Raw genomic sequence first — 23,579 nt, forward strand, 5'->3', positions numbered from 1 at the left:
TTTTTGTAAAATTGAAAAAACTTGAAGGAGACAAGAGAAGTAACCTCAGTGTTTATCCTAGGGGAGGAAATTATCTATAAATTATTTATAAAATATCACATTTCACCTCTTGGCTTGGCCTCCATGGCCAGTGGGCTATGAGTGAAATGCCAGGTGATGCAAGACATTTACATTTTAGTCATTTAGCAGACGCTCTTATCCTTATTTTTTTATACCCCCCGTGGTAATCGAACCCACATCCCTGGCGTTGCAAACGCCATGCTCTACCAACAGAGCTACATCCCTGCCAGCCATTCCCTCCCCTACCCTAGACGACGCTGGGCCAATTGTGCGCCGCCCCATGGGTCTCCCGGTCGCGGCCGGCTATGACAGAGCCTGGATTCGAACCAGGATCTCTAGTGGCACAGCTAGCACTGCGATGCAGTGCCTTAGACCTCTGCAGCTCCTACCCTGACACAGAATGCTACCAACCGTTTGTTGCACCATAAACCCCAATGTAAATGTCAAGCGTGTGTTGATGTTACGCACTAGAGTTGAGGTCTGGTTCTGTGTGCTGGCCTCTTTTCTAGCAGTTGGACCACCAGGTTACCTGTGACAGTAAGACTAGGGTTAGATGAAGTTGCTTTAAATCAGGCCAAAACATTGACTACAGCCATGCCAGAATCCACTCAGTGGCTGGATTCTCATGTACCACAGAACACAGACCCAGACCAAATGAAATCAAAGTACCAAGATCCAGGACCATAAATCATTAGCCTCACTGAAACAGATGTTGACATTTCAAATCTGATATAATAACGTATTCAGTGTTTCAATTAATCACATACATTCTTTATTAGAAACGATATCAATAATCTTATAAAAAATACAACTGATTGATATAAAACAGACACATGGGAAGAAACCAACACATTGTTCTACCTGAGCCGCTGAGACGGATACAACCCATCTGATTGTTGAGAAAGAAGCAAACAGAGGCGGAGGCTATTAAGCAGTATCTGAAGATGATGAAAACGATCTATGGTGAAACCAATATAGCAGCAATTGCATCCTTCACTTATGGTTAAATGAACTAGGAAAGAAATCCCCCAACATAAAAACAACAACTACTTGACAGCAATAGGAGGATCATAGATTGTAGGCTACCTGGACATGAAACCCTGCTAACTGACAGAACAGGTAGCCTGAAAAAGAGTCTGTAAACTCAATTTGCAGGGGGAGTTTTAACATTTATGCAAATTGTGTATACTTGTCCTCATCTTATGCATTTGTAATTTCATTGTGAAACCAGAGGAACAGAAATAACTGGGTAGGAATGACAGAAACAAAATTCCCTCCTAAATGTTGGTTGACATAAAATGTTATGGTGAAAGGGGGAATGTTTAGGTACTTTGATCAGGTTGCAGGTAGTACCTCCCTGTTTCAAACAGTTTCCTCCCTACTGAACATGACCCAGTTTCTCAGCTATGTTTCAGGGGGTTGTCTAGACTGGAGCAGTGTGTGGGTGGGCTCCAGTGGAAGAACATAGATATCCGTAGTGGAGCTACAGTTTTAGAGGGATGACGGGCCAGTATTTGGGCTGTTTCTTGTCACAGTTTCTGTCGAAGTTGAGCTGCATGGCCGTCTCCATGCCCTGGATCTTTGCCGCGTCTTCGCCGTACAGCTTCTTCATCTCAGCGCCTCGGCGCTCACCCGGCCGCTCAGAGGGGGGCAGCGACCTGCTGCTCCAGGAAATTCTGTGCATGTCCTGGTCGGCCAACACGTAGGTCTCCTGCTGCTCCGCCTCCAGCTGCTGCTGCTTCTCTGTGGGGAGGAACACAAGACACAAGGCTTTTAAAATCAGCATCAGAATACTTCGTAATTCATTCATTGTAGTTGTAATGGTGCTTTAAGTTGTCTACTCGTACAGCAGTATGATCAGAAGACCATATGATGTGGTGTTAGAGGGTTATTATAGAGTTATTAACACTCATTGTGGAACTTTCTAGATGTAGATGGAGAGAATGACACACTCACTGAGCTCCTCCTTGTGCCGCTCAGTCTGGGCAAAATACTGGCGCAGCTCCTCTGTGATCTCCATGTTGCTGACGTCACATTCGATCTCGCTGTCTGAGCCACTTTCCCCATCATCTGTGCCCCCCTCTAAATCCTCCTCCACATGGTCCTTAGCAGCGACTGTCTCCTCTGCCCTCCTCCCCCCACTCTCTCCTCCATGCCAGTCTGCATAGCGTTGGGGGGCAGTTGGGTACTGTTGGGGGTACCCTGGCCCGTAGGCTGCCTCCCAGGCCTTTCTGTAGGCCTGCCTGTGTCTCTCGTGCCAATTCATAGCCTGCTGGTAATGCTGCCAGTAGCGGCCATACACGGGGTGGGCAAACCAGGAGTGGATGCTACCATGGTCCTCCTGTCCAGGACAAGAGGATGGATGACATTGTTATCATCATGATTCATTGATAACATCCAACCAACATAGATTTTTTCATAAAAGTTTCACGTGCAAAACTAGCCACAAAGTGCAGAACTAGGCTAACCAAAAAGGTCCAATGTGGTATCTTGAATCTAGAAAGGCACCTTACCATGGTGGTGCTTCTCCTGCAGCGTGGTTTAGATCGCAGCTACTGTCTGTAAAGGGAAACACATTGTTGTCATAATAAACTTAATTTCAAACTAGTCATAGCTAGCTGGCTAGCATAGGAGCTCCAGGGGAGCCATAGCAAGCAAGTTAGCAGCAGCTAGCAAAATGACATCATCAATACAAAGATGGAGGCAGCTGGCGGTTTTGAGCGATATATGCTCAAACGTCAATAGCTATAACATTATTATAGACAGTAATTCAGTGTGAATAAGTGCACGATACATTGAGGCAACGTAGATCGCTCGTTACCTTCATCATAGTGCACCCGAACCGTGACAAACGCATGCAGCAACAAAGAAACAGCTGAAAAAATCTCCCAGAAGCCTTTGGAAAATAAAAAAGCTATTTAGTTCACGACTACATGATGCCACCTAGTGGATAGTAGTTGAAACGAATACCTCTAGAGCAGGGTTTCCCAAAGTCGGTCCTGCCCAAAGTGCAAATCAATCCCAGAACAACAGCAAAGGACCTTGTGAAGATGCTGGAGAAAACCGGTACAAAAGTATCTATATCCACAGTAAAACGAGTCCTATATTGACATAACCTGAAAGGCCGCTCAGCAAGGAAGAAGCCACTGCTCCAAAACCACCAAAAAAAAGCCAGACTACGGTTTGCAACTGCACATGGGGACAAAGATCGTACTTTTTGGAGAAATGTCCTCTGGTCTGATGAAACAAAAATAGAACTGTTTGGCCATAATGACCATTATGTTTGGAGGAAAAAGGGGGGACAGCATCATGCTGTGGGGGTGCTTTGTTGCAGGAGGGACTGATGCACTTCACAAAATAGATGGCATCATGAGGAAGGAAAAGTATGTGGATATATTGAAGCAACATCTGTCGTAGAAACATTTGACTAAGAGATAATCAACTCAAACAAAATATCTCTATAGACACAGAAGCCTGTGAATTCAAGAATTTAGACTCTTTATTGCATAACAAAAAGCCTGAGTTTTTTCTCCATGGATAAACTGTCTCTCTCTGGCTTAGAGATCTCTTTTATACACACAAATGAACAAACATGCGCACATTCCTAACTTATTTTAGTTCTGCACCACCCTTCTTTTTCAACATCCAGCTGTCACATAATGTCCACTCCAAAAGGTCATGAATGCTTTTTCTATATGAAGCCTTTCATTCTATCATTCTATTGGCTGCGTGGCTCAGGCCCCCTTCTTAAAAAAGAACTTCAGTAATGCATACCATGTGTCTATAACAAACCCATGGCCACAGTTTGGAGCCCCTGCGACAGAGCACATACATTCATTTAAACATAATCATGTTTATTACTAATATTATTATTTTACCTTTGACCTCTCCCTACTTTTGCCTTAATGATACATAAAATAATACCATACATCTCAAGACATCAGTCAGGAAGTTAAAGCTTGGTCACAAATGGGTCTTCCAAATGGACAATGACCCCAAGCATACTTCCAAAGTTGTGGCAAAATGGCTTAAGGACAACAAAGTCAAGGTATTGGAGTGGCCATCACAAAGCCCGGACCTTGATCCTATAGAACATTTGTGGGCAGAACTGAAAAAGCGTGTGCGAGTAAGGAGGCCTACAAACCTGACTCAGTTACACCAGCTCTGTCAGGAGGAATGGGCCAAAATTCCCCCAACTTATTGTGGGAAGCTTGTGGAAGACTACCCGAAACGTTTGACCCAAGTTAAACAATTTAAAGGCAATGCTACCAAATACTAATTGAGTGTATGTAAACTTCTGACCCACTGGGAATGTGATCAAAGAAATAAAAGCTTAAATAAATCATTCTCTCTACTATTATTCTGACATTTTCACATTTTTTAAATAAAGTGGTGATCCTAACTGACCTAAGACAGGGAATTTTTACTAGGTAAAATGTCAGGAATTGTGAAAAACGGAGTTTAAATGTATTTGGCTAAGGTGTATGTAAACTTCCGACTTCATCTGTAGTTCAGTTGAGTATTGAATACTGTGGCTTTAAGAATGTATCAGGCACGTTGTGCGTGAACCGAGGCGTGAGGATTGGATGAGTGAGTTTTGTGCGAGTTGTTAACATGTTGATCTGAAGTAAAGACGTTCAGTTTAATTGCACAACAAGCCCCATCCCTCAGTTTACCACACAAAGTGACAGGGTCAGACTGTCGAAATGGCATTGTGGCTTTTAAGCATTTGCAGTGTCAGTTCGTCTGTTCGTGGTCTGTAACAGCTGAAATAGTGAAACATGATGGTGTACTTCCTCTCAGACAGCGCATCAGGCACACATCCCAACCAACTGGTTTTGATTTCTTGTCTTTCGAGCATGACGGACGCAAAATCAGCTTTATCAGAGCAGGTAGGCCTAATAAAAACAGTAACAGTTGACATACTAATTGTAAAAGTTGCAGAAGTAGCCACATTTTGAAATATGTCCTCTCAAACAGGACATTCAAAAGAAAATAGAGGAAACAAGACACATATTCCGGATCGAATATGCACAAGGTGAGCGCTCTGCTTTCTACTGGTAGTCCTGGAACAGCTGTTTGTGTATAGAGTAGGCTAAAGTAGGATTGCGCAACAACAACAAAAATTTATCCTGAGAACACTGAAATCCATGTGCATTTACACCCTTTGAAGTGTATATTAACCCAGGTGTGTGTTGTGCAGTATATGCCTCTTTTGATGCTCCATAGTTGTCCATACCAATCACAAGTCGAGTATTTTAACCTGAAACTATCACTTTTTTTTTTAAAGACAGAAGCAGCTCAACTGAATTCAATGTACCACACAAACGCACAGCGTAATAATACTGTGTGTCATACATTTTCCAACAGACTCAGCAGACAAGTATGACTCAAGGGACGTGGACAGGTTATGGAAGGACGATGTTTTGGTTGACGGTTATCTGGAATGGCGACACTATGTGGTGGAGGACAGCTTGAAGATGATCGACGAGAGTCTTCAGTGGAGAAAAGAATTCAAACTGAATGGTGGGTTGACCTTTGCTTTTACAGGGACTTGATGTCAACCAGTACCCTTGTCCAATACTGTATAGCTGTAATAACGAACATATAGCTCCAACAAAGAACAGTAGAATAGTTGGCTAGGTTATTGTGCATTCTGCAAATTGCTGACATACTTCCACTGGTTGAACATGATGGTGTTGATAAGATGTTTCCTGCTTTGAGATGTATTTATGTAATGAATAGCGCTATATAAGTATAATATATAAGAATGATGTATTATTATTATTATTATTACTATTATAGACAGCAGTGATAGTCCGGTTTGATTAATTTATGAATATCCCTCCTTTATCTTCCAGACATCAATGAAAGCTCTGTTCAAAAGTCTCTTTTTGAGTCAGGCATGCATTATCTCCATGGCTACGATAAAGAGGGCAACAAACTGTGTAGGTTTTTGTGTTCTCTTTCCCAACATATGTGCTGACAATCAAGAAGGTTCTGTTGTGAAAATGTTTTTTCTGAGATACCTCATTTATAGCCACCCTCATCATTTTATCTCTTGTAAAAGCCTCATCCTCACTTTGGGGTGCTGTGATCATTTTCTATGCATCTCACTATTCAGATTGTAGTTTCCTGATTTAGGTGCACACACAACTCAAGTTAGGATTGGGATTGGCAATCTTGCGTTTTTGTATGGTGGATTAGTTGGTATTTTTGAGCTATTTGGGTCTCTGCCTCGAAGGCCACTGAGCTTTAACCGTATGTTGTCTGCCAAGTCTGGTTCAGGGTTAAGCTGCACGTGAAGGATGTGAAGATGTTGACAGAGAAGAAGAGGTACGTGGCCTTCTGGTTGGAGAGCTACGCCCGGCGGGAACCAGGGGTTCCCCTCACCGTGATCTTTGACATGTCCGAAGCAGGTCTAAGCTGCGTTGTAAGATGTCCACTCTCTGCTCTCCTTTCATTCCCCTCTAGATGCTTTGTGGGATTTGTGTTGTAGAAGTTGGTAAAAATTCCCAAACATTTTGTGTTAACAAGTCACTGAGTGGATCTTTACACACTAATGCTTGTCTTTGGTTTCCTTTTAAACTACCTTTGTGAAGACACACTAAGGTGAACCTGAACTATCCTCACCTATTCTCTGCTCAAGTATGTGCTGTTGTTTACTTTCCATATTATGTACAGTGCACTGTGCATGACAAGCTCAAACATGTAGTAGACGGCAAGCTCTGAAGAACTAGATGCTGACTATTATATGTATTCTACTATTTTTCTCTCTAAATTGGTTTCTTAGGAGCATAAGATTGTATAAACAGAAGCAGTCTTGAGTACATTGAGACAAAGTATTCTCTATTGCCAAATCTGGGTCATGCCTTAGCTTGGGGCTCAAATATGGCAGGAGACATACAGTACAGCTGTGTCCTTTCCAAACAGGTTTCCCCTCACATACCGGGTTGAAAGATGTATTGGTTTATTTGTTGAAAATATTTATTTAAACAATAGGAATTCTCTCTCTTTTCTCTTGTAGGACATGGATTTGATCAAATATATAATAAATTGCTTCCAAGTGTATTACCCTAGATTGCTCTGTAAGTATCTATTTCTTCTGGTGTTCTTCCACCACAGGAGGCTGCTGAAGGGAGGACGGCTCATAGTAATGGCTGGAATGGAGTCAATGAAATGGTATCAAACACATGTCTTCGATACCATTCCATTGATTCCATTCCAGCCATTACTATGAGCTCGTCCTCCCCAATTAAGGTGCCACCAGCCGCCTGTAGCTTCCACCTGGTGCATTTGGTCCCATAGTGTAAAAGGACTCAGTGAACCCAATTGCATGCCTTTGTTGCCTACAGAGAATGTAAAATGAATCGTGTTATGATTTATGTGTCCTATTTAATTTCAGCCAAAATGCTCATGTACGAGATGCCATGGATCATGAATGGTGAGTCACTTAAAGAAGAAAATGCTACGGTTCCACTCAATGTCACTGCTGCAGTCAGTACTACTAACTACACTCCCCCCATCTTCCCTTATAGCGGCATGGAAGATAGTGAAGAACATGCTCAGTCAAGACGCCATCGACAAGCTGAAGTTTGTGTCCAAGAGTGACATCCAGAACTACGTTGATGGAGAGCACCTCCCGTCCTACATGGGAGGAACTGTGTGTAACCTACCACTCAATGGCCACAATAACCCCCATACATACAAATATCTACTGTGCACATAAGCACATGCCGATGTTAAAACATCTGTGTATGCCCATTGGCTAACATGACAACATGCATGCACGTTACTTTCAGCACAGTGCATATGATGCACATGACTGACATATTCAAGAGTCATACATCCATGTTCTCATGTAAAGCTGCTGTGTCTGTGCACACACACATACTTGCATGCATATAAACAACTCCCTCTGCTGGTATCATGCATACAGTGCATAAAGCAATACTATTTTGTATACACACACCTTGCCAGAATTCATCACCAATACGTTGATAAATAATTGATGTATTACAAATGCATTGCATTTACCTTGGAGTTATTTTCACATTTTCTCCTAGGATCCATTCAAATTCAGTTACCCGCCTTTGCCTGATGATGTCTTCCAGAACCCCATATCAGAGACTGGACAAGAGGATGACACTGAGTCAAAGGATGATGACCTGGAGGCCAAGGACACCCTGGAGCCGAGCTCTCCTTCACTCAGAACCAGAAATGTTGTTCTTCATTCCCCCTATGACACCCCTTGGTTTTAACACTGAACTTTGTTACACTCTCGAATGATATCAACAACAGGAATATTAGTGTCCTTGAGCTCAATTTCTCTCTTTGTCTGAGGCAGGTATACTTTGCAGAGGATGGGGACAATGATGCAGCCATCAGATGGAAAGGATCCCGTAGGTCAACCGTCACTTTTAAAGGCACCTTACTCTATATCAGGTTAGCTTTGGAAACTGTGTATTTTCCCTGATACATACAGTATAGTGTAAGCACTTCAAAAACTAATTGAGTCACATAGTTTCCAACCACAGACCTCACACTACCTTTTAAGGTTATGAGTCCACTGTTTACACTGAGGCTGCTAGACAGAGATGATATGTGGCTCCCACACTCTCACTCTCTTTTTCCAGTCCTGCTGAGGAGTTGTGCTTTGGCCCCAGAGAGAGTGAGAAGAGATGTCTGATCATGCTCAATAATGTCACCAAAAACCAAGTGGCCTTCAAGGTCAGTTCTCATGCTGCTCTTTCTAAGTGTGTGAATGAATCATTACAATGTACTTGTATGAGAGCACCCTTGTTTGTGCGGCCTCAGGTGCGGACCACAGCCCCAGAGAAGTACAGGGTGAAGCCCAGCAGTAGCAGCTGTGGGGCGGGCACGAGTATGGAAATCACTGTGTACCTGCATGGAGGTACTACATATCGTAGCCATAATTCTACCATCTCCTCTGTCTCTTTGTAATACAAACCCATCATTCAGGTTTTGAAAAGGTCAAGGACTGGCCCATGTGGAATTGTAGCTGTCCTCTAATCGTTTGTGCTCGGATTTCCTCCTCTCCAATTGGCTCTCAGGTTCCCTGTGCTCTCCTCAGGACCGCTTCTTAATCATGGCTGCTGAGATGGAGCCAAGTAGTGGTGGGGGAAGCACAGACCTCGTCCAGTTCTGGAAGGACGTCCCAAAGGCTAAAATAATGGAGCACAGGTAGCACCATACATTGTACACACACAGAACACAACTCAAACCAGTTTTTATGAGTATTGGTTTGTTGACTGTCACCAAAGGCAACAAGGCCTCGAGGACGCATATTTAAGGACTGTTCACCAGTGGTCTTCTACTTTCTTTACCTACAGGCTGCGATGTCGCATGCTGGAGGGCATGAAGTCGGCACTCAGCCCTGTGACTGACAGGTCTTACAAAATGGAGACCAATGGCTACCAAGACATGCACACCAAGGTGAGTTGTGACCTCGGGCGACAGACTCTGACACACACCCTTATTATGCAAATGTACAATAGAACAATTACATATTGACTATTATCTTTGCCTGCTGAAGTGCTTTTCAATCTATCAAGACCATCTGAAGTCAGTGTGTGGTCTGAAAACGGTTCTTCACCTGGGTCGTGTTCCATTTGGCATGGAAGGGAAAACATCTTCAAATGTTTTGCAACTGAAGACAAAAATGTGCATTTCTTACGGGACAAGGGCAGGTAGTCCCACCCTGTTTTGGTCTGTTTTCTTCCATTTGGCGCCTAATGAATATGCCCTTGGTGCCCCCTGTTCCTCCCCCAGCTTGTTCAGTTGATGGCCAGCAGCTCCAGGCTGGAACAGAAGATGGACCGCTGCCTGCGGTGGCAGAAGCTATTGACTGTACTGGTGACTGCGCTGACGGCCTTAGGCTTCTCTGCCCTCTACATACAGTACACTGGGGAGTGGCCATTTTTTAACTTTCCCACAGTGGAGGAAGAAGACAAAAGGACCAGTCACAGTGGAGTCAGGATGAAAGTGGATTTCTGATTGGAGCAGAAATATGAGGAACTGCTCGCAATCCACTCAATGGCCTTTGGACACTGTGAATACAATCATATTTCCACACTATCAGGTTGGAATAATACTGTGAAATTGTGAAAGTAATGATAATGCCCTTTTAGTGTAAGAGCTGTTTGAAAAGACTGCCTGAAATTTCAGCCTGTTTTAGTGGGTCATGGCTAGCAGGTTAGGAGAATTTACAGCAGGTTAGGAGAATTAGGTTAAGGTTGGGAAACTTTTTACATTCATTTGACAAAAACTGGAGCCCTTCTGGAGTTTTGGCCTGCCTGGTGACATCACCAGGCGGTAAATTAGTTAACAGACCAATAAGAAAGAGGGTTTCCTAACCTCTCTGCCAATAACAGCTAGTTTTCAGTTTTCCCCTACCCACTCAGACCACTCCCAGACACCCCTAGCAAAATTATTGCTTGAGAAATTGCTCTTTGCTAAAAGGATATTTTTGTTTCTTTTTGACCATTTAATTGAAAAAAATCAGATTAAGGTACGTAATTGTTACCCAGAAATGATTTGATATTGAGATAAAAACAGCTGCATTGGACCTTTAACCTGTCTGTTACTAATATCTTCTCAATTATGTCTAACTTGAACTATTTACTATGGGTTTATATGAATGGAAGACCATGAATATAATTTGATAGCCAACATGTCGTCTTGGTGTTTTTACAGTGTAATTTACGTTAGTTGTTACATTGTAATAGTTTACAGATTGTAATTTCCCCTAGATTCATCTGAAGAAGCAGAACCAGCCAAATACCTACATACACTCTATGAAATAAACACAATTATTGTTTTTGATTTAAAGATAATCACACTCACTCACCTCTCTCCCATTGACACCAATGCAAAATAATTGTGCTCTGAAGCACATTCTGAGTTATTTACGGACGTAATCAACGGTTGTTGCTTTTTGAACCCACCTGTCTGTCACTATGCACTCCACATCCAACTCACTTACAAGGGATTGGGAGAGACACATTCATACATTTTTCTGAAGAAATAGGCAGCGTTGTTTTTAATTGGTCTACTCTACTGCATAGTGTGTGGTTGGCATCTTGGCGGAGGACCCCCGCGTTGAGCAGATGGCGCCGGGGTGACCTTTCACCTCCACTGATGTGACAGGCGTTCTGGAGGGAGGTGTAGATGGAGAGAGAAACAACGTTCTCCTCCCAACACCTCCACTGATTAGCTGGGGACATGGCGGCTAGGTGATACACCTACAGAGATAGACGATTTAATGGCTGACACGCATTCCGTGTGACAGATGTGATCAGTAGGTGTTTTTTCCTCTCACTGGTAGTTTGCTTGTGTAATTATCTTGACTGCTCTTATACTAATTGGGTGTGATTCACTATTTGACTCCCTCTTTGATGATGAGGTACGGCCTTCCAAGAACAGATGTACAGCAAGTAGCACATTAAGATGGTGATAAAGTATGTGTGATTGTTAAGTGTTGATCGTATTGAACCCATCTTCTATTTGTCATTGTTGACAATGGTTATGTAGCCTAAACCAATGTCTTATACTTCTATTAGACACATTGGAGACCAATGAGCTGTAATATCAATATTGGTCGGTCTTGGCTGAAACCAAAGAACATGTTCCACAACTGTGGATCATCCTTTACTGTTTTGTGTCCTCATTCTGTGTAGGCTATGTCTGCCTGCCACCCAAATGTTGGTTATGCTAGAAATCCATAAAGAGAAGAGTATGGGAGCCATTGTGGGGGTGTAGTAAGAAGCTAATTACAAGGTGTCAAAACCCCAGGGATGAAAATGGGGGGGGGGACCAACAGTTATATATTGTGTGAGATGGGAAGCAGAACAAAAACAGTTTTTAGTCATTGCACGACAAACAAGCTACAGATCTCAGGGGAAAATAATCAGATGATGTGACAATTATAGCAGGCTGCACTAGGATGCCCACATTGGTAGCTAGGGACAATTGGAGATTGTATTATTGCCAAAGGTTGGAACAGGTTTGTTAGCCTAGTTTGTATCACACTAATATTTAGGGCTTTGAGCATTAATTTGGGTCTGTACTAAATGCACAAACTGCTTTACGGGCTGGTGCAGCTTAAGTGGCACTGATTCAGCTGCTTTCAGCTCCCCCTTGCTTCTTGAAAGCGATCTACAGCAGAATGTAGCGGAGAGTGGAAGTGGTCATTAAAGCGCCGGAAGTACCCAATACTCCGACGAATTTGTTTTGAATGAGGAATTCTGGCTGATTCATTGTAGCGAGCTAGACTTGAATAGTTAGCACACACGACTATTCTTTCCAACATTTTTACAGATTAAACAGGTATGATAACACTTCCACAAATGTTTATAGCACCACCCTAGCTACCGAAGCAGAAAATAATCCATACCGAAGAAGTTGCTATGTAGTCAGTTCGGTTGTTCGACTGTCGCGTGTTATGAAAGAGCTAGCTAGCTAACTGCCGCTACGCTACCGCTAACAAGCTAGCTAAGGCAGTTTATCTGGTTAACGTTAGCAAACTTAGTCAAACATGTTGGTTAGTTGAGAGACCAAGCTTTTTATTAAGAATGTGATATTATACCGCGTTTAACATTATTTTATTTGTTCTGGTAGATAACATTAGCCAGCTAGATGATTAGCCAACTAGCTATAATAGGTAGCTAACTGTCTACGTTAGTTAGCGTAGTCAATACTGTCATTATCAATAATGTGTGATGACACAATTTAATCTATCTAGTTATATAATAGTCAGGAAAAATAACTAGATTGTACTGTCTGAAAAGCAGGCATTCCAGATTAATCAGGAAAATCAACTAGCTACCTGTGAAACAGATGGTGTTGTCACAAAATCGTATTGTCTGACAGCTAGCTAACGGTAACTGACAACTATGCCATGTCATTCCATCCTGCTCTTTTGACTGCCTTTGGTTAGAGGGATTAACAACTGTTTTTTTTGTTTACTAGCTAACAACAATACATAATGTTTAGAAGGTGATAGGGTTGAAAATTATAAATAGAGTTGACATTCATCGCTGTGTTTTCCCTCAACAGAAATGGATCGGCTGCTGAGGCTTGGAGGTGGGATGCCCGGACTGGGTCAGGTGTGTTTTTAGCCATGACTTATCTCGCACGCTGTCGCTATGGAATGCCCTTAGACCTTGTCTCATTAATTCAATAATGAAGCAGAACTCTAATATTGGGCTATAACAATCCTAGCTATATATCTACAACACAAAGAGAGTGATTCTGACTAGAGATAGGTGGGATAGGGAGAAATGACTACAAATGACAAGTGAGTGGCTATAGCCAGGGTAGACCTTGTTGCTCTTATCCACAGACTGAAAAGGACCTGGCAGCTGTCATATTGTACATATTAGTCTGTTGTATGGTCTATAGCCTACAAAATCAAGTTAAACATTTCCAATTGCCTCCCTCAATAATCTCTGCAAAGTTTAATCGTTTTTCTGGCTATAGCCTATTTGCTCTACACGTTCGTTTTCATGTGAAATGGATCGTGAGAATAGATTGTCAAGGCATTCTGTTCAATATTTTACAGTTTTAGTCATTTAGCAGACACTCTTATCCAGAGCAACTTACAGTTAGTGAGTGCATACATTTTATTTTTTATCTCTCTCCATACTATGTATTATAAATATGTATTTACAAATTCTAAGTAGCCTAATCAAAAATAATGATTGTTAAGGCTGCCTAACCACTGCAGGATCCCCCTTGCGCTATTATCAAGCATGCTTTGTTGGAACATGTTTTTAGAGTAGTGTAGCCCTGCCCAATCAAAAGGGCCCGGGGCGCTCTTTGGTGAGAAATGAAAAGAGCCCACTTTGTCGTGTTCGTAGCGGCCTTGCCAGGCGAGGCCAATGAGGAGCTTGCTCCTGACTGGCATTGAATTAGCCAATTAACACCTCCAGTAACTGGCTGCCTTGGCACCATACAGAGGTGTTAAAAAGAAGGGGGGGGGGGGGGGGGGGGGTCTTCTTTCAACCTCTTCCTCTCTGACATGCAGGGCTTCAGATGACCAAATTACAATTTTTTTTTTTTTTTTGTCATTTAGCAGACGCTCTTATCCAGAGCGACTTACAGGAGCAGTTAGGGTTAAGTGCCTTGCTCAAGGGCACATCGACAGATTTTTCACCTAGTCGGCTCGGGGATTAGAACCAGCGACCTTTCGGTTACTGGCTCTACGCTCTTAACCACTAAGCTACCTTTCAGGGTATTGAACATACACTGGGTGTACAAAACATTAGGAACACCTGCTCTTTCCATGACATAGACTGACCAGGTGAAAGCTATGATCCCTTATTGATGTGACTTGTTAAATCCACTTCAATCAGTGTAGATGAAGGGGTGGAGACAGGTTAAAGAAGGATTTTTAAGCCTTGAGACAATTGAGACATGGATTGTGTATGTGTGCCATTCAGAGGGTGAATGGGCAAGACAAAATATTTAAGTGCCTCCGAACGGGGTATGGTAGTAGGTGCCAGGCGCACCGGTTTGAGTGTCAAGAACCGCAACGCTGCTGGGTTTTTCACGCCCAACAGTTTCCTGTGTATCAAGAATGGTCCACCACCCAAAGGACATCCAGCGCTTGACACAACTGTGGGAAGCACTGGAGTCTACATGGGCCAGCATCCCTGTGGAAAGCTATTGACACTTTGTAGAGTCCATACCCTGACGGATTGAGGCTGTTCTGAGAGCAAAAGGGGGTGCAACTCAATAATAGGGAAGGTGTTCTTAATGTTTTGTGGAATTAATGTATATTTGAAATGCGTTCATTGTATTAAGACATTTGTAGAGAAATGTCACTGACTAGTGGCTAAGCTAACGTCAAATTGCAGGTGGTGTTTGTCAACAAAATATATTAAAGGGAAACTCAACGATATGACGTAGATGCAGAAAGTAAACAGCATAGTGGGTCAATTTCCGCAACAACTAAGAGCGTTGAAGCACGCGGCTCAACTTCTCCGTGGACATGCGCAGATACTGTGTGAGAGCGAAGTCTTGCGTCTCGCTCATCTCAATATCTGCGGTGCCACTCGTGGCAACGTCATTTCACTGAGTCTACTTTTAAATAATGATAATCAGTTTGTCAATAATATTGACGACTGCGACTATTATATTATAAACAGCAGTGAAGCTGTATTTTGTTATCCTAGCCAGCTCTGTGTGCCAGTAAACTATAGCCTACAAGCTATTATTTCCCCCCCCCAGGGCCCACCTACAGACGCCCCTGCCGTAGACACTGCAGAGCAGGTGTACATCTCCTCTCTGGCACTGCTCAAGGTAAGAGGGAAATAAACAGTAGTTGCCATTATAATTTATACCAACTAGTAACATGATGTGTGTCCATCGCAGTCGTCAACGGGTCACCATGTATTTCCATCTCTTTTAGATGCTGAAGCACGGGCGTGCCGGTGTGCCTATGGAGGTCATGGGTTTGATGCTGGGCGAGTTTGTGGATGACTACACTGTGCGAGTGATTGACGTATTCGCCATGCCGCAGTCAGGAACTGTACGTTTTCCAAGCCATGTCCCCTAACAGACCTTGCAGGACAATGTTGAGTAGCTCTTGCATGTGATGCTTTCTCCGCCAGTGTTTGCATAATAGCACTTCTCTCTCCAATAGGGTGTCAGTGTGGAGGCTGTGGACCCTGTCTTCCAAGCTAAAATGTTGGATATGCTTAAGCAGACTGGCAGGTAAATGCATATGGACAACTTACTGATATACAAAATATTAGTTAGTACGCCATTATTGATTTGGCATAGCTTCTCCAGGACAAAGTCACACAAGTGCTCTACACTCCAGGAGACAAATAAAACCAGAAAAAGTCATTCGTAACAAGAAAGTCATCTGTGCAGTAATAGTGTGTTGAACTAAAATCATTGAGTTGGTTCTCATTGCTGTCTCTTCCAACTAGGCCAGAGATGGTGGTGGGCTGGTACCACAGTCACCCCGGGTTTGGCTGCTGGCTGTCAGGCGTTGACATCAACACCCAGCAGAGTTTCGAGGCCCTGTCGGAGAGAGCCGTGGCCGTGGTGGTGGATCCCATCCAGAGCGTCAAAGGAAAGGTACGTCCAAAAACCACAGGGATGCAAATGTGTCACTTTTCTGCGATTTGGGGGGGGGGGGGGGGGGGGGGGGGGTTGTGTTTCTGACTGGGAAATTTGGAATGCAACCTGGCTTCAAAATAATGCTGTGATTATAGTTGATAAGAAGCATGTATGTTTCAATAGCGCAAATTATTACACACAGTAATTAATGTTAGCTAGCTGACTACGTTAGCATCTAAGTTGGCCAGCTAACATTAACACCCGCTTGCCTCGGCTAACTTCGTGTTGCTCGGCTTACTGTGTGTAATAACCTACTGGAACACTTATATGCATTGGAGGAAGTGAGGGAGTAACTTTATAAACTTGGTTGCTTGATTATTAAACCTAGCATGGTAGCACAGGTAGGTAGCTGCACAACAACGGTGTATATTGGAGGTGTGACGTCCCAATACTCTTAATGATACAAATGAATAATGGTGCCTAACATTTGGGAGGTGTGAGAGAGAAAGGTGTGTGTGAGGGAGGGAGGTAAGGAGAGTGAGTGTAGGCTGTGTGTGTGAAGTTGTCTGAAGAGTAGGCTAAAGATGGTTTCATATAGGCCTAGTGTGTTTTCCCCTTACTGCCATAATGAAAATGCAGATCATTATGCATTAATGTCCCTTACTACATTCCTCCTGCCCAATCACAGGTAGGCCTTTGGATATGAGCAAATCAGCTATTTTCTGCAGTAGCCTTTTCTATTATACAGTGAAAAGTGTGAAGCTAAATTCAATGTGTTGTATTAAGTAGAGGTGTGACTGTCAGGGACAGGTTTTTGTGCAGCACACATATAGAAAATGGGAACAGGCGTTTACACCGATTTTTCGTGTGTTTCTGCGCGAAAAAGATTTCTCACCTTTTTGGGCCCTCATCAGTTTGTATCCCTGAACCACCATGATTGTGATGGCACATTCTCTTTTTATTTAGCAGTGTTCTAATTTAATTTGTATGCCAGTTGTGTGACAGGTTGGCTTTCTCATGGGTGCAAACTTCAATCAATCCAACAATAAAATCAGTGATTGATTGATTGTGTGGAAACTCGAATCGTTCGAGATTTTTAGCTAACAGCGTTCTGCCTGTGTAGCCATCTAAGGTTTTTACTATTAGATCTCCTGGGATTGAGATGTCTTCATCCAGAACTGATCATACACCCCCCACCCCCACCACACTCCTTTCCTTGTTATGTTTTTCTCTTTTCCACCCTCCCGGGCCCCATATGGCACTTCCTCCATCTCCTCCTGCCTCTGTGCTGCGGGGAGCTGTCTATTATCACCTCCACAGAGCTGTCTGTGAATGTGAGAGCCAATTCCATCTCAATGTGTGATCTCCGCTCAGAGGAGAGTGCACCGCTAGAAATGAAAGTTAGCTCTCCAATGTTTTACATTAGAAATGGTTCCTAAGCATAGGCGATCTCATAAAGATATTTAATAAGATTGCTATTAAGAGTAGTGTGTTGATGACCGAGGGGATGGTTTAAAACCTTTTTAGTCGTAATAATATTTAGCCGCCCAAGCAAGAGAGAAAGCATATATATATAAAAAAATATATATATATATACAGTGAGGGGGAAAAAGTATTTGATCCCCTGCTGATTTTGTACGTTTGCCCACTGACAAAGAAATGATCAGTCTATAATTTTAATGGTAGGTTTACTTGAACAGTGAGAGACAGAATAACAACAAAAATATCCAGAAAAACGCATGTCAAAAATGTTATAAATTGATTTGCATTTTAATGAGGGAAATAAGTATTTGACCCTCTGCAAAACATGACTTAGTACTTGGTGGCAAAACCCTTGTTGGCAATAACAGAGGTCAGTCATTTCTTGTAGTTGGCCACCAGGTTTGCACACATCTCAGGAGGGATTTTGTCCCACTCCTCTTTGCAGATCTTCTCCAAGTCATTAACGTTTCGAGGCTGACGTTTGGCAACTCGAACCTTCAGCTCCCTCCACAGATTTTCTATGGTATTAAGGTCTGGAGACTGGCTAGGCCACTCCAGGACCTTAATGTGCTTCTTCTTGAGCCACTCCTTTGTTGCCTTGGCCGTGTGTTTTGGGTCATTGTCATGCGGGAATACCCATCCACGACCCATTTTCAATGCCCTGGCTGAGGGAAGGAGGTTCTCACCCAAGATTTGATGGTACATGGCCCCGTCCATCGTCCCTTTGATGCGGTGAAGTTGTCCTGTCCCCTTAGCAGAAAAACACCCCCATAGCATAATGTTTACACCTCCATGTTTGACGGTGGGGATGGTGTTCTTGGGGTCATAGGCAGCATTCCTCCTCCTCCAAACAAGGCGAGTTGAGTTGATGCCAAAGAGCTCCATTTTGGTCTCATCTGACCACAACACTTTCACCCAGTTCTCCTCTGAATCATTCAGATGTTCATTGGCAAACTTCAGACAGGCATGTATATGTGCTTTCTTGAGCAGGGGGACCTTGCGGGCGCTGCAGGATTTCAGTCCTTCACTGCGTAGTGTGTTACCAATTGTTTTCTTGGTAACTATTTTCCCAGCTGCTTTGAGATCATTGACAAGATCCTCCCGTGTAGTTCTGGGCTGATTCCTCACCGTTCTCATGATCATTGCAACTCCACGAGGTGAGATCTTGCATGGAGCCCCAGGCCGAGCGAGATTGACAGGTCTTTTGTGTTTCTTCCATTTGCGAATAATCACACCAACTGTTGTCACCTTCTCACCAAGCTGCTTGGCGATGGTCTTGTAGCCCATTCCAGCCTTGTGTAGGTCTACAATCTTGTCCCTGACATCCTTGGAGAGCTCTTTGGTCTTGGACATGGTGGAGAGTTTGGAATCTGATTGATTGATTGCTTCTGTGGACAGGTGTCTTTTATACAGGTAACAAGCTGAGATTAGGAGCACTCCCTTTAAGAGTGTACTACTAATCTCAGCTTGTTACCTGTATAAAAGACACCTGGGAGCCAGAAATCTTTCTGATTGAGAGGGGGGTCAAATACTTATTTCCCTCATTAAAATGCAAATCAATTTATAACATTTTTGACATGCGTTTTTCTGGATTTTTTTGTTGTTATTCTGTCTCTCACTGTTCAAATAAACCTACCATTAAAATTATAGACTGATCATTTCTTTGTCAGTGGGCAAACGTACAAAATCAGCAGGGGATCAAATACTTTTTTCCCTCACTATGGTATTACGTTTTTACAAACCTACCCTAATGACTTAGATCCAAAGCACAGTGTTCTACCTACTTTGCAATCTTAAAAATATATGTATGTATGGCCCCGTGTAGCTCAGTTGGTAGAGCATGGAGCTTGCAACGCCAGGGTTGTGGGTTCGTTTCCCACGGGGGGCCAGTATGAAAAAATGTATGCACTCACTAACTGTAAGTCGCTCTGGATAAGAGCGTCTGCTAAATGACTAAAATGTAAATATATATATTGGGGGGGGGGGGGGGTTAAATACAAGTTCAGCAATAAAAAAAATCTGAATTCCAATTATTTGTCTTTCTTCTTAGGAATTGAATTGAATTTAAATGGAATCGACACGGACACCGTTCCTTTCCTCTCTGTGAGATAACACATGGTTCCTTTTGTTATTTCGGGCAGGTTGTTATCGATGCGTTCCGGCTGATCAATGCCAACATGATGGTTCTGGGACACGAGCCCAGGCAAACCACCTCCAACCTGGGGCATCTGAACAAGCCCTCCATCCAGGTAAGACCATGGAGCCGCTGACCACTACACCTCTGACCAGCTATGTGTTTTAACATGCAAGTGAATGTAGAGTTTCTGTTCTTATTTGAATAATCTGTTTTCCTCCTCCAAGGCTCTGATCCACGGACTGAACAGGCATTACTACTCCATCACCATCAACTACAGGAAAAATGAACTTGAGCAGAAGGTGTGAAACATTTCTGAAAATCTATTATACATGTCAAAATTACTTCTGTTTAAGGGGAGCATAGAATATCAGAAAAAGATAAGGACTGTTGACTGTCATAATTGAATGAGAGTTATAATTTCACCACTGAGATTGACATTTTATAATATGTCTACCGTATGTACTCCTGAATGGCAGGTGATGTCATCTTCTGTGCGCCATAACATACGTACACGGCGCCCCTATCCTCTCTTGGTTACATGTGCACATTAACATATGATCCTTGAGTGACTTTTGATCCTTGACCTCCCAGATGCTGTTGAACCTGCACAAGAAGAGCTGGATGGAGGGCCTGACCCTGCAGGACTACAGCGAGCACTGCAAGCTCAACGAAAACATTGTCAAGGAGATGCTGGAGCTGGCCAAGAACTACAACAAGGTGAGCACACAGGGATCAGAAAGGGAAAGTGGGAGGGAAATATTTTGAGACCAGGGGTCTGTGTGGGCAAACTGCATGAGTTATCCTGGGTGGTGTTCATTAGTATTCAAATAGAAGAAAATGGACTGAAACAGGGAGGGACTACCTGGACTCAGAAACATGAGCATTGCGTATGGGGGTGTAGTGAAATACCTGATGGGTTGGACCATTCTCTTCTCATCACTCATCTTGAAAAAACGTATACTAAAAATGTAGAAATCAATCAATCCGCCATCATTAACACAATGGAAAAATCTAATGATTTATTATTGAAATATTGAAAGAGGGAGAGAAACAAAATGGTGGAGTTTCAGACCATGTGGAGGAAAGTGATGCGTGTGATAGTGGGTCTGGGCAGGTGTGATGCAGCTGATGTTAGTATGATGTACAGTGCCTTCGGAAGGTATTTAGACCCCTTGACTTTTTCCACATTTTTAAGTAATTAATTTGCATTTTATTGCATGACATAAGTATTTGATACATCAGAAAAGCAGAACTTAATATTTGGTACAGAAACCTTTGTTTGCAATTACAGAGATCATACGTTTCCTGTAGGTCTTGACCAGGTTTGCACACACTGCAGCAGGGATTTTGGCCCACTCCTCCATACAGACCTTCTCCAGATTCTTCAGGTTTCGGGGCTGTCGCTGGGCAATACAGACTTTCAGCTCCCTCCAAAGATTTTCTATTGGGTTCAGGTCTGGAGACAGGCTAGGCCACTCCAGGACCTTGAGATGCTTCTTACGGAGCCACTCCTTAGTTGCCCTGGCTGTGTGTTTCGGGTCGTTGTCATGCTGGAAGACAAAGCCACGACCCATCTTCAATGCTCTTACTGAGGGAAGGAGGTTGTTGGCCAAGCATCTCAAGGTCCTGGAGTGGCCTAGCCTGTCTCCAGACCTGAACCCAATAAAACATCTTTGGAGATTCCGTCTCTCACAGTTGAAGTGTACCTATGATAAAAATTACAGACCTCTACATGCTTTGTAAGTAGGAAAACCTGCAAAATCGGCAGTGTCTCAAATACTTGTTCTCCCCACTGTATATATATCGTGGTCCTCTGTAGCTCAGCTGGTAGAGCACGGCGCTTGTAACGCCAAGGTAGTGGGTTCGATCCCCGGGACCACCCATACACAAAAAATGTATGCACGCATGACTGTAAGTCGCTTTGGATAAAAGCGTCTGCTAAATGGCTTATTATTATTATTTATTATTATATATCCTCTACACCAGGGTTCTTCAATTCCGGTCCTGGAGGGCCGAAACACTTCTGTTTTTTATTTCTACCTGGTAGTTAATTGCACTCACCTGGTGTCCCAGGTCTGAATTAGCCCCTGATTTAGAAGGAGAGGATGAAAAACAGAGATGTATCGGCCCTCCAGGACCGGAATTGAAGAACCCTGCTCTACACACAATACCCCATAATGACAAAGTGAAAAACAGTTTTTTATCAATTTTGGCAAATTTATTAAAAATAAAAAACAGAAATACCTTATTTACGTAAGTATTCAGACCCTTTGCTATGAGACTCCAAATTGAGCTCAGGAGCATCCTGTTTCCATTGATCATCCTTGATGTTTTACAACTTGATTGGAGTCCACCTGTGGTAAATTCTATTGATTGGACATGATTTGGAAAGGCACACACCTGTCTATATAAGGTCCCACAGTTGACAGTGCATGTCAGAGCAAAAACCAAGCCATGAGGTTGAAGGAATTGTCCGTGGAGCTCCGAGACAGGATTGTGTCGAGGCACAGATCTGGGGAAGCGTATCAAAAAATGTCTGCAGCATTGAAGATCCCCAAGAACACAGTGGCCTCCATCATTCCTAAATGGAAGAAGTTTGAAACCACCAAGACCCTTCCTAGAGCTGGCCGCCCGGCCAAATTGAAAAATCGGGGGAGAAGGGCCTTGGTCAGGGAGGTGAGCTTGAGAGGATCTTCAGAGAAGAATGGGAGAAGCTCCCCAAATACAGGTGTGCCAAGCTTGTAGCGTCATACCCAAGAAGACTCAAAGCTGCAATCGCCACCAAAGGTGCTTCAACAAAGAACTGAGTAAAGTGTCTGAATACTTATGTAAATGTGATATTTCCGTTTTTTTATTTGATAAATTACCAACATTTCTACAAACCTGTTTTTGCTTTGTCATTATGGGGTATTGTGTGTACATTGATGAGGGGAAAAAACAATGTAATCAATTTTAGAATAAGGCTGGAGCCTAACAAAATGTGGAAAAAGTCAAGGGGTCTGAACACTTTCCGACGGCACTGTATGTGTATGTTTTGTGTTTAGAAAATAAAATTAACACACTTTTGTATTCTGTTGGAAAATGTTTTCCATTGCATGCCGTAATGAACAGCTTTAAATGTTAATGTCTGAGTGAGAATCAATGTCCCTGTGTTCTACCCCAGGCTGTGGAAGAAGAGGATAAGATGACCCCTGAGCAACTAGCCATCAAGAACGTCGGAAAGCAGGTAACCGTCCTCGCTGTAACCTGAACACAACATCTGTTTTGCGATCGTCATCAGAAATGCCCATGTATAATCTTTGCAATGATCTTCCTTGACCTCTTCAATGTGTTCCTCTCCCAGGATCCCAAGAGGCACCTGGAGGAGCATGTCGACGTCCTGATGACGTCCAACATCGTTCAGTGCCTAGCTGCCATGTTGGATACTGTGGTCTTTCAGTGAAGCATTTAACTGTTAATATTCTAACTCTCTTTGTTTTGTTTTATAAAAAATAAACGTGTATGAAAGGTGGACCGTGGACTTGTTTCCATAATATACAGAACAGCAGCATGGGTGATGTTGAGGTTTGACTGGTTGGTCTCAGATGGGTGCCTGAGAGAACGTTTTGGTCCATACATACAGAATGGCTGCGTCTGAAATGGCACACTAATCCATATGTAGTTCCCTGGACCCTGGTCAAAGGTAGTGCAGATATATAGTGAATAGGGTGCCATTTCCGACGCACCCTATGAATCTTGCCTAGCAGCCAGCTGTCACTAGCTGTCATTTTTCAATTAGTTATGCCATGGTTGATGGCTCTTCTGACAC

The 23,579-nt window shown here is 43.0% G+C and overlaps 3 protein-coding genes across 4 annotated transcripts; 2 read left to right on the top strand and 1 right to left on the bottom strand.

Moving 5' to 3' along the window:
- Positions 1-812: 812 nt before the first annotated feature.
- Positions 813-2,962, bottom strand: LOC311126412 (gem-associated protein 8-like). The gene is made up of 4 exons (XM_084200417.1): positions 2,882-2,962; positions 2,574-2,619; positions 2,017-2,401; positions 813-1,803 (listed from the first exon to the last, which is right to left on the bottom strand). The coding sequence occupies exons 2-4, from the start codon at positions 2,574-2,576 to the stop codon at positions 1,544-1,546; spliced, it is 648 nt and encodes a 215-aa protein (XP_084056543.1). The 5' UTR covers positions 2,577-2,619; positions 2,882-2,962; the 3' UTR covers positions 813-1,543.
- A 1,661-nt stretch (positions 2,963-4,623) lies between these two features.
- LOC311126414 (motile sperm domain-containing protein 2-like) lies at positions 4,624-10,752 on the top strand. Of its 2 annotated transcripts, none has more exons than XM_084200419.1 (15): positions 4,624-4,952; positions 5,041-5,098; positions 5,431-5,586; positions 5,922-6,008; positions 6,339-6,493; positions 7,088-7,148; positions 7,466-7,504; positions 7,599-7,723; positions 8,127-8,282; positions 8,408-8,505; positions 8,697-8,790; positions 8,878-8,974; positions 9,135-9,264; positions 9,414-9,516; positions 9,853-10,752. In XM_084200419.1, exons 1-15 carry the CDS (start codon positions 4,842-4,844, stop codon positions 10,075-10,077), a joined length of 1,695 nt encoding a protein of 564 aa, XP_084056545.1. In that variant the 5' UTR covers positions 4,624-4,841; the 3' UTR covers positions 10,078-10,752. The 2 variants fall into 2 exon arrangements, with proteins under 2 accessions (XP_084056545.1, XP_084056544.1); XM_084200418.1 differs by having other exon boundaries at positions 4,762-4,952; positions 8,175-8,282.
- A 1,482-nt stretch (positions 10,753-12,234) lies between these two features.
- On the top strand, positions 12,235-23,282 carry LOC311126410 (26S proteasome non-ATPase regulatory subunit 14). The gene is made up of 11 exons (XM_084200415.1): positions 12,235-12,408; positions 13,138-13,187; positions 15,313-15,384; positions 15,494-15,613; positions 15,728-15,798; positions 16,020-16,170; positions 19,776-19,883; positions 19,996-20,070; positions 20,363-20,488; positions 22,935-22,997; positions 23,115-23,282. The coding sequence occupies exons 2-11, from the start codon at positions 13,140-13,142 to the stop codon at positions 23,211-23,213; spliced, it is 933 nt and encodes a 310-aa protein (XP_084056541.1). The 5' UTR covers positions 12,235-12,408; positions 13,138-13,139; the 3' UTR covers positions 23,214-23,282.
- Positions 23,283-23,579: the final 297 nt, after the last annotated feature.

Source organism: Coregonus lavaretus, assembly GCF_964263955.1.
Source record: "Coregonus lavaretus genome assembly, contig: HAP1_SCAFFOLD_4085, whole genome shotgun sequence".
Classification (NCBI taxonomy): Eukaryota; Metazoa; Chordata; class Actinopteri; order Salmoniformes; family Salmonidae; genus Coregonus; species Coregonus lavaretus.

What these genes read in the sequence shown, in the direction of transcription:
- LOC311126410 (XM_084200415.1), top strand. Translation starts at nt 13,140, where the DNA reads ATGGATCGGCTGCTGAGGCTTGGAGGTGGGATGCCCGGACTGGGTCAG. An exon ending in CCATGCCGCAGTCAGGAACT is followed by an intron (nt 15,614 to 15,727) that starts GTACGTTTTCCA and finishes TCTCTCCAATAG; the next exon opens with GGTGTCAGTGTGGAGGCTGT. An exon ending in ATGCTTAAGCAGACTGGCAG is followed by an intron (nt 15,799 to 16,019) that starts GTAAATGCATAT and finishes TCTTCCAACTAG; the next exon opens with GCCAGAGATGGTGGTGGGCT.
- LOC311126414 (XM_084200419.1), top strand. Translation starts at nt 4,842, where the DNA reads ATGATGGTGTACTTCCTCTCAGACAGCGCATCAGGCACACATCCCAAC. An exon ending in CCGGATCGAATATGCACAAG is followed by an intron (nt 5,099 to 5,430) that starts GTGAGCGCTCTG and finishes ATTTTCCAACAG; the next exon opens with ACTCAGCAGACAAGTATGAC. An exon ending in AAAACCAAGTGGCCTTCAAG is followed by an intron (nt 8,791 to 8,877) that starts GTCAGTTCTCAT and finishes GTGCGGCCTCAG; the next exon opens with GTGCGGACCACAGCCCCAGA.
- LOC311126412 (XM_084200417.1), bottom strand. An exon ending in GCGGCACAAGGAGGAGCTCA is followed by an intron (nt 1,804 to 2,016) that starts GTGAGTGTGTCA and finishes TCCTCCCCACAG; the next exon opens with AGAAGCAGCAGCAGCTGGAG.